Raw genomic sequence first — 14,356 nt, forward strand, 5'->3', positions numbered from 1 at the left:
AAATTGATTTTTGACTCAGTTTGCAAGGATCTTTCACAAGGAAGCTTGAAACAACGACTGACTTTTGTTTAGGCAAGAATTAAGGCAAATCTAGATTTGATTAAGCGAAAGACATGGTCCCAAAAAACACGCCATTCATTCAACGGGTTAGTCATATTATTTTATCATAAGATCTCTCTTCTTTTTTAATTTTATCAAGTTCATCCCTGACCATTATAGGATAATATCATGGCGTGAATAAATATAGAGCCTAAGTTGGAGACATACATCAATCCATCTTGCACCGTTTCTAATTTGCTGAAAAAATTGTTTTTCCTAATGGATTTGAGACGGATCCAAAAGTTTTATATTTTCACTGGTTAGACTCTGGGTTTGATCTTCAAATGTCACTAGTTTGAATACCACAAACTTCAGAGTCATTAGAGGTTTATCTAATCGTTAATTTTAGAGTTTTAAGGGATTAGTCAAAATACATGTAAACTGGTTTGGACATCCACAATTATTAAAATAAAAAAATACTCCCCACTCGTTTTTTTGTTTACATGTCGTATATCATATATATATATATATATATATATAATTAAGAAAAGAAAAACTTTCACCATTCAAATGTCAAAAAACAAAGTAAAAAAATAATAGTTACAAAAAAAAATATTTTTTAACTGTCTCTATACTCTTAAAAATTATAATTTATATCCTTAGTTTTATTTAATAATAGTTTACATCATCAAGCTAGCACACTAAAAAAACTAAGAAAATATCTAGTTATTTACAAAGTTGTTTTTATATTCAATTTAATAACTAAAAAACCCCTAATGCCTATTTTTAACAAGAAATCTTAATTTTCTATTAATATTTTCGGCCATAATAAATAAAAAATTTATTATCTTGGATGCTTGATTCCGTGGGCTTTTGAAGTTTATCCATTTAACGTGCCAAATCAAGGTCCATGTACCCTAATGCAAAAAAAACCTTCTTCTTTCAATCAACATAGTTATCACCACTAGAGAAGTAATATTAAAGGAATCAAAATTTAAAACATATACCCATGTAAATTAATCCAAATGAATAAATCAACATTAAGTGGAATTCCAAGAGCAAATATCTTGAGTTATAACAATTAATTTTATAAATACCAAACTATTGAAAGATATTGATAAATCTTTGCCAATCTATCCAAACCTTTGATGAAAATATCACGTAGTTTTGTTAGATTTTTTTTTTGCGAAAAATTTCACTTATTTTATTTTGTGAAGATTTCTTTCCTGTAAAAAGGAGGTGTTATATAACTGACAGACAATATAAAACCTTTAATAAGAAATTACTGAGGTAAAGAATTTATTATTTAAATATCAAATAAATAAGGAGCTGTGAAAATAATATTTTAATTTTAAATTAAAATGTAGCTAACAGTATACGGATAACATTATGAGCAAAACATTTTCCACACACAAAAAATAAATAAATAAAAAAACACCCAAGCATGGGCCATTAGCTTTCACTGGCTGGCAAGGCATGTGGTATTTTCAGGGGATCTGACCGTTGGGGTCTTTGAGAATCGGCACTGGTCAAAATTTTATGAATTTGTTTTTCATGTGTGAACTGGCTACTGGCTGTCACTCCGTTTCTCTCTCCCGACAACTACAATTCTATCCTTGCTCTTCCTCTCTCCTTCGCACGTGAATTATGACTGGTTACCGACAAAAAGCTTGGGGATCAGTCACAGTTTGCACTTTTTACTCATTTCTTAACTAAGCCCAAGAAAATAATAATAATAAAAATAAAAACCACCACTAAAATAAAGGTAAAGTGAAATACAGCCGTTTCTCTACCTCTCTCTCTCTGTCCATAAAAGACACACAAAATCTCTCTTCAGAGGCTCTAGTTTCTTCCCCTTCTTTTCCCCTCTCTCGTGTAATGTAAACGTAACCAAGAGAAAAAACTTCGGTTCTAAAATTTTGTTTGTACTTGAACATCAAAAGCTGTTTAAGGAATGGCTTTGTGTAGCAAGTTTTTAGCTTTGTTTCTTATCCACACTTGCTTGCTTTTGAGCTTGTGTTCAGCTGCAGATCCTTTTGTTAGCTATGACTTTGAAGTCTCTTACATCACTGCTTCTCCTCTTGGCGTGCCTCAACAGGTTAGTCCTTTAGATCTCTCTCCCTTCGCTTTCCTTTTCTACATTTCCAACTCCTTTTACACTACTTTCAGTGGATCTTTTCATGTGAGTGTACTTGGTGTTGATTTTTGACAAATGGGTTTGCTTTAGTTTCTCCACGGTTTCTATCTTTAGCTTCAGATCTGCTAAGTTTTGCTTAGGCAGTGACTGCTTGAAGTTGATGCTGTAGATTTAGCTAGGAGAGTAAAATGAGCTTGTGAGTGATGCTGAAATGGTGTTACTTTGCATTTTCTTTTCAGGTTATTGCTATAAATGGGAAGTTTCCTGGTCCTACTATCAATGTGACCACTAACAACAATGTTGCTATCAATGTTAGGAACAAACTGGATGACAATCTCCTTATCCACTGGTGTGTTTCTTTCCTTGCTGCATTTTTGCTGTTAATTTGAATCTAAGTGTGAACAGAAGTGGTTCACTGTTCTACCTTTTTTTTGCTGGTGAACAGTGAAAATATGAGGCGATTTAGAGTATAAATGGTGATATATACTTCTTTTAGTGACTGGAATTTGATGATTGATGACACAGGTCTGGAATTCAGCAAAGGAGAAGTTCATGGCAAGATGGGCTTCCTGGTACTAACTGTCCAATTCCTCCGAAGTGGAACTGGACTTACCAGTTTCAAGTTAAAGATCAGATAGGGAGTTTCTTTTACTTCCCTTCTCTCCATATGCAGAGAGCTTCTGGTGGATTTGGCAGCTTTATCATAAACAACCGGGCTATTATTCCAATTCCTTTTGATACTCCTCATGGGGACATTGTCATTTTGATTGGTGATTGGTACAAAAGGAACCACACGGTTAGTATATAGCATGTTGAATTTTAATAGTCAGGATGCTGATGGGAGTTTGGAATACATTGTTTGATGCTGAATTTTGTTTTTTGGATCGGAGGCTTTGAGGAAGGCTCTTGATGCTGGGAAAGATCTAGGGATGCCAGATGGAGTTCTTATTAATGGCAAAGGTCCTTACCAATATAACGCTACACTTGTCCCTGATGGCATCGATTACGAAACCATTGAAGTTCAACCAGGTGATTAGTTTACATTTTATATTTTGACATAGATCCTAGTAGTAGCTCCATCCTTGTTACTGAATGGAATTGCTCGGTTCCTGTCTCAGAATTTATCCTTGAGTAGTGCTTCCCCACAGCTTTTACACCTTTCAAATTGGGTACACTTATGTCCTGCTAGTTGCTCATTTCTCTGATGGTTGCACCATGCTGTATCTGTTTCGAGTTAAGTTTGATAATGATAATTAGACACGTACCATTTACCATTTCTTGATAATACCTTATTGTGAGATAACTCATTGGGTAAAATGATGATAGAGAGAGATGGAAGAAGTACTAATAATGTAGATGTTGATCTGTACATGAATTTGGTGAAATAGCCCTTTTCAGTCTATCATTGGCCTCCAGATTTGAAGGTAGAAATGGTTTTAAAGATTGACTGGTTCAAGAAATATGGTAGTTTGAAATGATTTAATGCATCATGTTAATTATGAATTTGATTGGACAGGACACAACTTTCAACTTGCTGTTAATAAAAAAATTAAGGCATCATGTTAGAATGAAACTTCCTCACTGCTGTTGTTCTACTGTGTTACTTATGATGGAGTTCCTAAATATCAAGTCCACACTTCTAAATAATTGATTTTGCTATATTGGACAGGAAAAACCTATCGCCTCCGTGTGCACAATGTTGGAACTTCTACTAGTTTGAATTTCAGGATCCAGAACCACAATCTGCTCTTAGCTGAGTCAGAGGGATCATATACAGTGCAACAAAATTATACCAGTTTAGATATACATGTAGGACAATCTTATTCTTTTTTGGTGACCATGGATCAGAACGCAAGTACTGATTACTACATTGTAGCTAGCGCAAGGTTTGTGAATGAATCGCAGTGGAAAAGGGTTACTGGTGTTGGAATCTTGCATTACACAAATTCCAAGGGGAAGGCAAAGGGTCTCCTTCCAGATGCACCCAATGATGAGTTTGACAAAACCTTCTCAATGAACCAAGCAAGATCCATCAGGTTGGCTTCTATCATGGTTAAAATGCCTTGCCTCATTGTTTTTATAAGACTGATTTCTAACTAGTACTTCAGTCAAGTATTGAAGCAGAATTGTGGTGTGGGAATTCTGAACTCTATGAGTGCTCTGTTTAAAAATTTCATCTTCTCCTGTAAATATTATTTGAACTCTGATTTGAGAAAAATTTGGCTTAAAAAATTAGAAAAAATAGAAAGCCTAAATAAGCTAGTTATTCCATGCAATCCAATTTTAACAGAATTTCATAGTTTTAATAGGCTTTTCACATTATTAGAAACTTTGCTTGTGTCAACTCTAAGGATTCTATGCTCAAACTATGCAGATGGAATGTTTCTGCAAGTGGTGCACGTCCCAACCCACAAGGCTCATTCAGATACGGCTCCATCAATGTGACTGATGTTTACGTATTGAAAAATAAGCCACTGGTAACAATCAATGGGAAAAGACGAGCGACTCTCAGTGGGATATCATTTGTCAATCCTGCTACTCCAATCAGGCTTGCAGACCAGTTCAAAGTGAAGGGGGTGTATAAGCTTGATTTCCCCAACAAGCCCTTAACAGGATCATCTAAAATGGAAACATCAGTGATCAATGGAACATACAGGGGATTTATGGAAGTCATTCTGCAGAACAATGACACCAAGATGCAGAGCTATCACCTAAGTGGATATGCAGTTTTTGTTGTGGGGTAGGAATTCATTTCCATCCCCAAACACTTCATTATGTCCATCCATGTGTTTAAAGGGTTTTGGGAATGTACATTTAGTCACCTGCACTTCATTTGATTTATTTCAGGATGGATTATGGTGAATGGACAGAGAACAGCAGGGGAACATATAATAAGTGGGATGGCATTGCACGCTCCACTGTCCAGGTATGTTGTTGAAAGATTTATATTCTCTATCTTATTCAATACCTTTGAAACTCTTGGTTATGTCACAATTTTTAGTCATCATTTTTACTCTCCCCGCAAAGATTTTCTATCAAATCTACCAGTTTTTAAAAAGATTGGGTTCACGCCTGAAAAAGGTAAAGCTTAAACTATCTGCTAGCTAGTCATTACTCATTAACTGGTGGTAACGGTACTGACAGGCCAAAACCAAGAATAAACTAATCAATAGTGCAGACTTTCCATAGAGTTATCGTCCTTCTTGTTTGCAACTCGATTATAATCTGAATCTCCTAATCTGTCCAGGTTTATCCTGGAGCATGGACAGCAATTTTGGTATCGCTTGACAATGTTGGAGTCTGGAACCTCAGAACTGAAAACCTTGACTCCTGGTATCTTGGCCAGGAAACGTATGTCAGAATTGTCAATCCAGAGGAAACTAACAAAACCGAGTTGCCTATTCCAGACAATGCCCTCTTTTGTGGTGCACTCGGCAAATTCCAGAAGTATAGACCATTGTCCTTTTGTTTCTTACGTTCTTCTAATCATCTCATAGGATTGACGTGATCCTGACAGCACGTTTTCCTTATTTCAGGCCAGAAGATATTTCTTTCGCTGTATCAATCACAGGTAACGGATCAAAGCTGTTCTTCACCCTGCTGATGGCCGTCTGTGCATTGATGTCCGTTTTTGGCTGATGTTCCCTTGTGACATCTTGCCATCCACCGTTGCTTGTTCGAGCCTCTTGTTAGTGCGATTTGTGGTTGTGACTTGTGAGTGCGCTTTAGGTGTGTAGTCCTGTCGATAAGAATCTTCGGTGATTTTGACATGTATTTTGGTCTCCTCCCTGGGTTTCTTTGTTTAATTTATTGGGATTATCATTCTTTTAATACCTGTAATTTATGCGTTGATGGAATTCATCAAATCTTCAATACAAGTAACATTCGACTAATGTAGTTTTGCATGCTTTCCTCAATTGAAGCAAGTAATCTTTCTTTTTCACCTTCAAACTGTCAAGAGACTTGACTTTTGGTTCTCAGGCAGGAACCATCCATCTGACATGTAGTTTTGCGTGCTATCCTCATTTGAAGCAAGTAATCTTTCCTTTGCACCTTCAAACTGTTAAGAGACTTGACTTTTGGTTCTCAGGCAGGAACCATCCATCGACACCAAATGGGCATTCTACTAGATGGTGCAATGCCGCATGATAATTCTTAAAGCTAATTTTTATTTAATTTTGTAATTAAAATAATTACCTGTAATAGTTTGCACGATTTAAATTCTTCAGAGGAGAAAATTGCATTTCTTAAGTTGAAGTCCCTTTTTGTTGAAGTAATTTTTTTTTGACAAAATTCTTTATTTATTAAATAGCATTTGCTAGAATCCAAATAATTTAAAATAAGGAGGGACAGCATCTATTTCTTGAGAAGAAACTCTCATTTTCTTGTTACTGACTTTTTTATATATATATAAAAAACATATCTTTTTCATTAGCAATTATTCTAACTATTTGTTGTAGCTCATATATAATTATTAAAAAAGTTATTAAAAATAGCTATAAAAAATTTAATGTTAATTATAAAGGAAGGCATAGTCAAATGATTTTTTAATTGCAATTATTAATTTAAATAGAAATTTATTTTAAATTAAAAAAAGGTTTTGGGTCGAGGGGGCTAAACCTACACTATTTTTATTGAATAAAACTATAAGGACTAAAATTAAAAAATACAAAAACTCTAAGGATCATTGAAAAAAAACATTGTACAATGTCTATAGTGTTATGGGCGTAGGGCAACAATAAAACACACACCAATTAATATACTTTACTGGTTAGTTACTTGTGTGCTGTTGCTGGGAACTTTTTGACAGTATTACTACCCTCTGACTTTAGTTTCAAAATAAATTAGGCTGGAGTTACTTTGTGTGACCTAGTTAATCCTGTTAAAATTTAATTTGATTTTTTAAAAAGAAATTTTGAAAAAAATATCATTTTAAAGTTTCTTTTTAAATATAAAAATACCAATATTTTGAATTGACATAGATTAACTCGTTTAATCCATGACACAAATCATGGTAAGAAATATTTTAAATTGACTCATGCCAACTCACCTAACCCAAACAACTTGTTATTAGTTGGGTTTAATAACCTTTTTTTAATTATATTTTATTTAATTTTATGATAATAAAAATAGTACAAGAAAAATAACTAATATAATTTTGGAGGAAAAGATATATTTTTTATGTCAAAATTATCTTTTCTTATTCATGAAATTTTATTTGTCTTGACAATAAAACAAGTTTTTTTTATTAGAACATAGTTCATTGAATATAAAGCAGCACCAATATGAAAAAAAATTTGGAAATTTTGAACTAAAAAAGAAAAAAATGTATATTTGTTTAACCAAAAGCTTGAATTTCTAACATCTCTTTTTTATTCTGATGAAAATATTGTTTTAAAAAACATTTTTTTTTAAAAAATATTATAATTATGAAAGCAAGTTTCAACAAAAAAAATTTAAAACTCATAAATCGATCATTTTGACACAACTATATTAAAACAAATATGAGAATAATAAATCTTAGAAAATTACATGGTATATCTACATTAAAAAAGCTAAGCAACAAATATTTTATTCTCATTCAACATCAATGAGTAAATTATTTTAAAATTTCTACATATTAGGTAAATACATAATTATTCATAAAGCAATGAATAATACCATCATAAAAAACCCTAATTTTATTTAAAAAATGGTATAAGTTTTTATTAGTAGCATATTTCTTGAATAAAAGGTAGCTACAATTAAAAAGAAGGTTTGTAAAAAAATCAATCATTAGGAATAAATAGGAAAAAAAATTCATCTTCAATCTAAATCTCATTTTTTTTTATTAATGTATCTTTTTTATTTTTTTTCAAAAAAGCATGTTTTTTTCCCCACAAACACTATTTTTTAAACAACAACCTATCATGATTTCGAAATCAAGTTATAATAAAAAATATTAAATAATTTCTCAATATTTTTTAGGAAATTTAAAGCAAAAGAAAATTAATTATTGCGATAAAATCAAGTAAGAAATATATAAAAAATAACAAAAAAATACATTTTCATTGAATATTTATGATAGATCTTTTAATTTTATTTGCATATTAGGTATATAATAATTAAAAAACAGATTCCCATAAAAACCTATAATATTACTTACCAACTATGCCAAAGTTAAATAATAATTTAAATATTTAATTTATGGGGCATTTCAACCAAAACCTATAAAAAACCATGACAAGAGGTGGCTAGCCTGCTTAATTCTTTTTTCTTTTTTTTTTATGTTCAAGGGTAAACGAAATGTCACTCATTGTTTATATATATATATATATATATTGTTCAGTTTTTGGTTGCTTGAGAGGCGGCTAAAAAGTGAGGCAGGTTTTTTAGGTCTAAAAATTAATTTTCACTTAAAAATATTTAATAAACACTTTAAAAAACTTAATAAACCAATTCCTAACCTCAAAACACCCATAAAAGATCAAGAAACACAAATTTAATCTGGGAATTTTTTTAAAAAACCTGATGTACGTTTTATAATGGGATGAAAGCTTAAAAACTTTTCAATAGCACTCCTCTGATAAGGAAAAATCCAATAGCATTAAAATTAACTTTTTTGGTAACCTGAATGTGACCGACTAACAACACTCTCTCTCCTCTTCAATTTTCTAATAACCTTTTCTCTTCTCTTAAATTTTAAGGATTGAAATGTAAAATAAATAAAATTTAGAATTGTAACACAAAACACTCAAAATGTAGGCATCGAAATAAAAGAGTAAAAAAATCTAGGGACCAAACTATATTTTTATGCACCCCCAAGAACTGTAAAAAGAAAAAAAAAACTGCCTCTTTGTTCCTGTATTAAATTTGGTGTTTGTTATTTTAATTTCTTTGAAGTGACAAATGAAAATCTGATTAAGTAAAATTGAGAATCAATCCAAAAGTAAAACTTATTTGACATTGAAAACTAAATGTAGCACACAAATCAAAAAAGAATTATTTGGTTTTAAACCATATCAAGATAACGTGGAAAGATAAAAAAAAAAAAACAATTCAGGGATCAAAACAAACAATCGCTTAAGAAGAAAATATAATAATAATAAAAAAATACCAACGAGTCATAATGTAGCAATCCACAGTGCATCTTGGTCTGGATGGATAATAAAAGAAACAGTAAAAAGTTGTTTTGTTTTATAAAAGTTTGTAGTGTAATATTATATTAATTATAATCTGATACTTGCTATCCTTCAAAATGGCTATGCTTTTGAGGTTTGATATGCAGGCACCAGTGCTTGAAAGCGACTTATCAATGTAAAATTTTTATTTTTCGTATTAGTTAATCTACCGACAGTAAACATACAAAGTATTGATTTTTTTAATAAAAAAATTAGCAATTTAACCTAATATGAAAATGAACAATTTTAATTTGTGATGTTTCAGAACCGTAACATTTACTAAATATTATTATTTTCAAACACAACAAAATAATTGTTATGATTAACAACTTAACACGTTGCTTTTAAAAAACATGACATGTCGTAAAATTTAAATTTCTTTCTAGATCAAAGAATATAGATAGATACAACCCTCATCTCATTATAAATAGCGTTAACAATTTTCATCTCTCTAAGAAACCCATCAATCACTTGTTAGATTTTCATGTGATAAACTAGAATTTAATTGATGTCATGTTGTGAAACACAACATTTAATTAATGTACATTTCAAAATTGTCTCAATCTTTACTTTTATTTGTAGTAATTTTAAAACACAATATTGCTTACATGTCGCATTTCAGAACCACAATATTAATTAATTATTGCTATTCTGAAATATAATATTTCAAGGAATGCTATTTTATCTAAACTTTTTAATACTTTGTTAATTTACCAAATCTTTTTACTTTCTTTGCTAATTGTATAATATAAATCTTTTTACTTTCTTTGCTAATTGTATAATATATTCGACAGTGTTGGGCATGGTCTAGCTGGAGATCATGTTTCTTTTAGATTGTCCGTGGTCATTTCTACCTCAACTATAACATGTTTGTCGTGGGGTGCGCGTGCCGCGACGTCATCGGGCGACGACGAAGGCTCTTATCGTGCATCTTGTGTGAGGTGTTGTATTGGAAAGGTTTTTGGATTTAATCATAAAATTATGATTAATATTCAGGAATCGCCACTTAGTATTATGGTAACTAGAAACCTATGGTCTGCGAGAGTCTGGGTAAGGGATTGGTTGTGTAAGGGGAAGATGTATCACCCCCAGTAAACCCTACCTAGGATAAGCTGCATTGTTGTTTGATTGTTTTTTCTAAGTCGGGTTTCTATTCATTGGTCTTTTTTAAGGTTCAAGGTAGATCTCTCTTCATAAGAAAGTCTCTACGTTATTAGGTTAAATCCTAACTATTCTAAAATCTAAATTTTAGCATCGCATTTATTTACACCTTGTATCCTTAATACCTGATGATGTACTTTATCTTGTAATTTTACACCCACAACTATTAAAGTCTACATCTGGATCCTAAAAAATTTGGAAAAAAGTTTTTGATAATTGGGCCAAATTCTAATGGATGATCACAAACTAGCTATGATATTTATTTTTTATATTTTAAAAAACATGAGAAAGATACAATTTTTAATGAAAATATGCATTGAAATTTTTTAGGATTTAGTCGTATGCATAAAAATAATTTTTTTTATTTTTTTTGAAAATATTTCAAAGAAAATCAGGTATTTTAATACTGGATTTTTATGTTACAGTGTAAATATACAACCCAATATTAAGCAAAATTGGTAGAAAAATATTTGAGAAAATCACAAATATTTTAAAATGCCCCTCGAATTTTTTTTGGATTTTTTTAAGTATAATAATAATATATAATATTATTATATTAATATATTACAAAATATGTGGATTGGGCCGGCCCAGATAGCTGGGCCGAGCTAATTCCAGAAAAAGAGGGGCTGAACTCAGCCCAAAACTATTGGGTTGAACTCGGCCCAACAGATTCTTCTTCTTTTTAATTTTAAGGATGGGCTGGACCCGGCCTAGCCAACTGGGCGGGGCTAAGACAGGTCCAGCGCAAAGTAACTTACTCAATAGCACAACCCAGTGACTAAGTTGCATTAATGGTGCAACGTGAATTATAATTCACGTTGCACTGTTTGTATGCAGTGGTAACAGAGAAGAGAGGAGGAAGAAGAAAAGAAGGGGGAGGCTTACCTGGAGTTAAGGGAGTTGGTGACCTGATTGGTGGCGCACGGTGTGACTAGAGGTGGTGAGGTTAGCGGCTGACTCTGGTTGCAGCTGGAAGAAGAAGAAGAGGCTTTCAAAGGAGAGGGGAAGTTCGCGGTTGGAACTGTTGGTGTGGCTGAGGAGAGAGTTGCTACCTTAGCTTCTGTTAGGAGGGACAAAAGCTTCTGGACAAGGTGGTTGCTGATGTTGGGTTCATGGTGGCAGAGAAGAAAAGTTTTGCAGAGGAGAGAGAGAAGTGGTGTAACCATCACATGAGATGGTTTGATGGCTTCTTGTGGTGGAGATGATGGTGGGAAGGCCGGTGATGAGAGTGGTGGTGGCTGAAGGCCACGAAGGAGAGAGAAAGAAGAGAAAGGACCAATTGCAGGAAATTGAGAGAGGAAGGCTGGTTCTCAGCCAACTTTGCGTTCAATTTTCTCCTCCTCCCGAACGTGAAATCTGCTCCTATTTATAGGGGTGGAAGAGGGTAATCTTGTCTTTACCGGGAAAAAATTTTTAGCCCTTGATTTGATTGGAAAGATCCAAACCGTTGGTTCAAAGTATGTACCATGAACTGCCAAATCCGACAGTCCAAAGTTGCCCGAGTTGGCTACTTTAGGCCATTCACTGGAGCAGTTTTGATGTTAATATGCCTGAATGGACCATACTCGCGGATATAAGGATTTCACGTGACCTTTTTGGTGCATGTGTTGTCATTTTTAGGGGACATACGAGACATTAAATGCACCTGTAAAATAGCTACTCGGGGAGTGTTCATAGGGAATACAATGAACAGTGACCAGGCGACGCGTCGCGTGGTCTCTTTCTAATTTTTTTTTCTTTTGAATTCCAAACAACGCCATTTAGGGTTATATTAGGGAGTTTTGTCCAACTTCAATATAGTCCTTTATCTTTCAGTTTTGTGCAATTAAACGCCTAATTGACCTTAAACTTTTGATTTAATGCGATTAAACTCCTGATGAACTTCAATTGGAACCCCGAAGTTACGCGTCTATTGTGATTTGGTCCCTGGTCTTGGATTTATGTAATTTAACCCCTGATTGACCATTAAACTTTCAATCTCTTTAATTTCACCACCGAATTTCATCAATTAAGCCCCTATAGTTTGGCCCCTTTTGCAAATTGGTCATTGGTTGTGAATTTTATCAAATTAACCCCTAATTGACCCAAAAACTTTAATTTTCTTGTATTTTGGCCCCTGATTTCAATCAATTAACCTGGTAAAAAAGTAAATTTGGTCTCCTAAAATTCCAATATTCTCAACTAAGCCCAAATTAGGCCCCTTAACTTAATTTTTCACCAATTAAGCCCCAAATAAAATTAATTTGACCCATTTAAAGTATAATTAAGTCCTTGCACTTAATTATATCCTTCAATTGGATCCAAATCAATTCTTAAACATAATTAAAATTTAACTTGGCCCATGATAAAATCAAATTGGCCTATTAAAAATTTAATTATGTCATTAGGCTTAATTTTTATGCAAATTCGTCCAATAATCATTTAATTTGACCTTGAATTTGCACTTTTTTCTCCATTTTTGGGCATAATGGAGTACAATTAGGCCTTCAATTTTCATTTAATTATGTATTTGTTTTAGAAATCTTCCCCTATCTGCTTGCTTCACGTCGCTAGGTTTTATTTTATTTTTTATTTTTTATTATTATTTTGAAAAAAAATAAATTTTGAGGAATAACCCAAAATTGAGTTATGGCAATGTCAATTTCCTCTTCGTTTTGGAGAAGCCATTCTTGACCCCATAAAATCTTAATGTGCTTAATGCTGTCTAAGAATGTGTATTTGATAATATAGGGTAAGTGTTTTAATTGTATATTAAAATCATTTAAACATATTAGTTTAATAATTTTTCTGCTAAAATACATTTTAAAAACACTTTAGAAAAGTAAACATTTTATGAAATTCTGTATGGTATTGAAACATGCCTTGATATAAAACACCATTCTTGTACCCCAAATTATACTTACGTACTCAAATAGTTAAGATATATCACTCACCTCCATCATGATTCATATAAATAGCGAAGGAAGTCTCTTTTTTCTTTATTTTTTTAATTTTATTTTTTCTCAATTGTATCCTAAGTTTTTTTTTTCACAAGTTGTTTGAGCTGCTTTTGAATAGTCCAAGTCGACTGATTTTTCACATGATTTGATTTTAAACCTGATATAAATAAAAAATCAAATCAGAAAATGTTAAGGTTGACATGACAATTCATGTTTAATAACAATATCAAATAATTTTTTAAAACTTAGAAATTTTTTGTTACTTATATGGCAGTCTAATAAGCTAATTTATTTTCTAAGAGACTTGCCTATAAAGTGATTTTATGTGGTTTATTAAGCTTCGGCATTACCTAGCATGATAAGTCACAAGCAATTAAAATATTTACTACTTTGTTATATAAAAAATTAAATTAAAATGAGAAAAAATATGGTCCAAAAGCCCAAAATGAGATGTAATTAGGATTACCAAGCAGCGTATACTTGTTGATGTGGTATGATTTGGTAGATTAACTTAAAAAATGTAGAAACTAAAACCTAAACTAAATCAAATTTCTAGTTGAATCAGATAAAAAATTGATTTAGTCAAGTTTTAAATGACTTAGTTGACCAAGTCAAATTTTATTTAAATTTAGCTAAGTCAACGACAAGTAATTTTTTACTTTAAAAGAATAAAATGAAGCCATTTTAATAAATAATAGTTAATATGTGGCTTATTGAAATGATGAAGCTAACTCTAAGGGGTGTAACTTAATTGGTCAGACTCTGAGTTTGCTCTCCAGATATTACCAGTTTGAGTCTCACAAATCTTATAACCACTAGAAGCTTACATAGTCGTTAACTTCAGGATCCGTGAGATTAGTCGAGGTACACGTAAGCTGACTCGAACACCCATATTAATTAAAAAAAAATAATGAAAC

The 14,356-nt window shown here is 32.2% G+C and overlaps 1 protein-coding gene across 1 annotated transcript; it reads left to right on the forward strand.

Annotated features, from left to right (window-relative positions):
• Positions 1-1,835: 1,835 nt before the first annotated feature.
• LOC133701879 (monocopper oxidase-like protein SKU5) lies at positions 1,836-6,069 on the forward strand. The gene is made up of 9 exons (XM_062126042.1): positions 1,836-2,137; positions 2,416-2,525; positions 2,702-2,972; positions 3,067-3,205; positions 3,846-4,212; positions 4,551-4,916; positions 5,024-5,102; positions 5,424-5,623; positions 5,713-6,069. Exons 1-9 carry the CDS (start codon positions 1,994-1,996, stop codon positions 5,813-5,815), a joined length of 1,779 nt encoding a protein of 592 aa, XP_061982026.1. The 5' UTR covers positions 1,836-1,993; the 3' UTR covers positions 5,816-6,069.
• Positions 6,070-14,356: the final 8,287 nt, after the last annotated feature.

This window comes from Populus nigra, chromosome 8 (assembly GCF_951802175.1).
Source record: "Populus nigra chromosome 8, ddPopNigr1.1, whole genome shotgun sequence".
Lineage (NCBI taxonomy): Eukaryota > Viridiplantae > Streptophyta > Magnoliopsida > Malpighiales > Salicaceae > Populus > Populus nigra.

Bases quoted from the DNA above. Each gene is read 5' to 3' on its own strand.
- LOC133701879 (XM_062126042.1), top strand. From the start codon at position 1,994: ATGGCTTTGTGTAGCAAGTTTTTAGCTTTGTTTCTTATCCACACTTGC. The intron at 2,138-2,415 runs GTTAGTCCTTTA...TTTTCTTTTCAG, and splicing joins CTCTTGGCGTGCCTCAACAG to GTTATTGCTATAAATGGGAA. The intron at 2,526-2,701 runs GTGTGTTTCTTT...TTGATGACACAG, and splicing joins GACAATCTCCTTATCCACTG to GTCTGGAATTCAGCAAAGGA.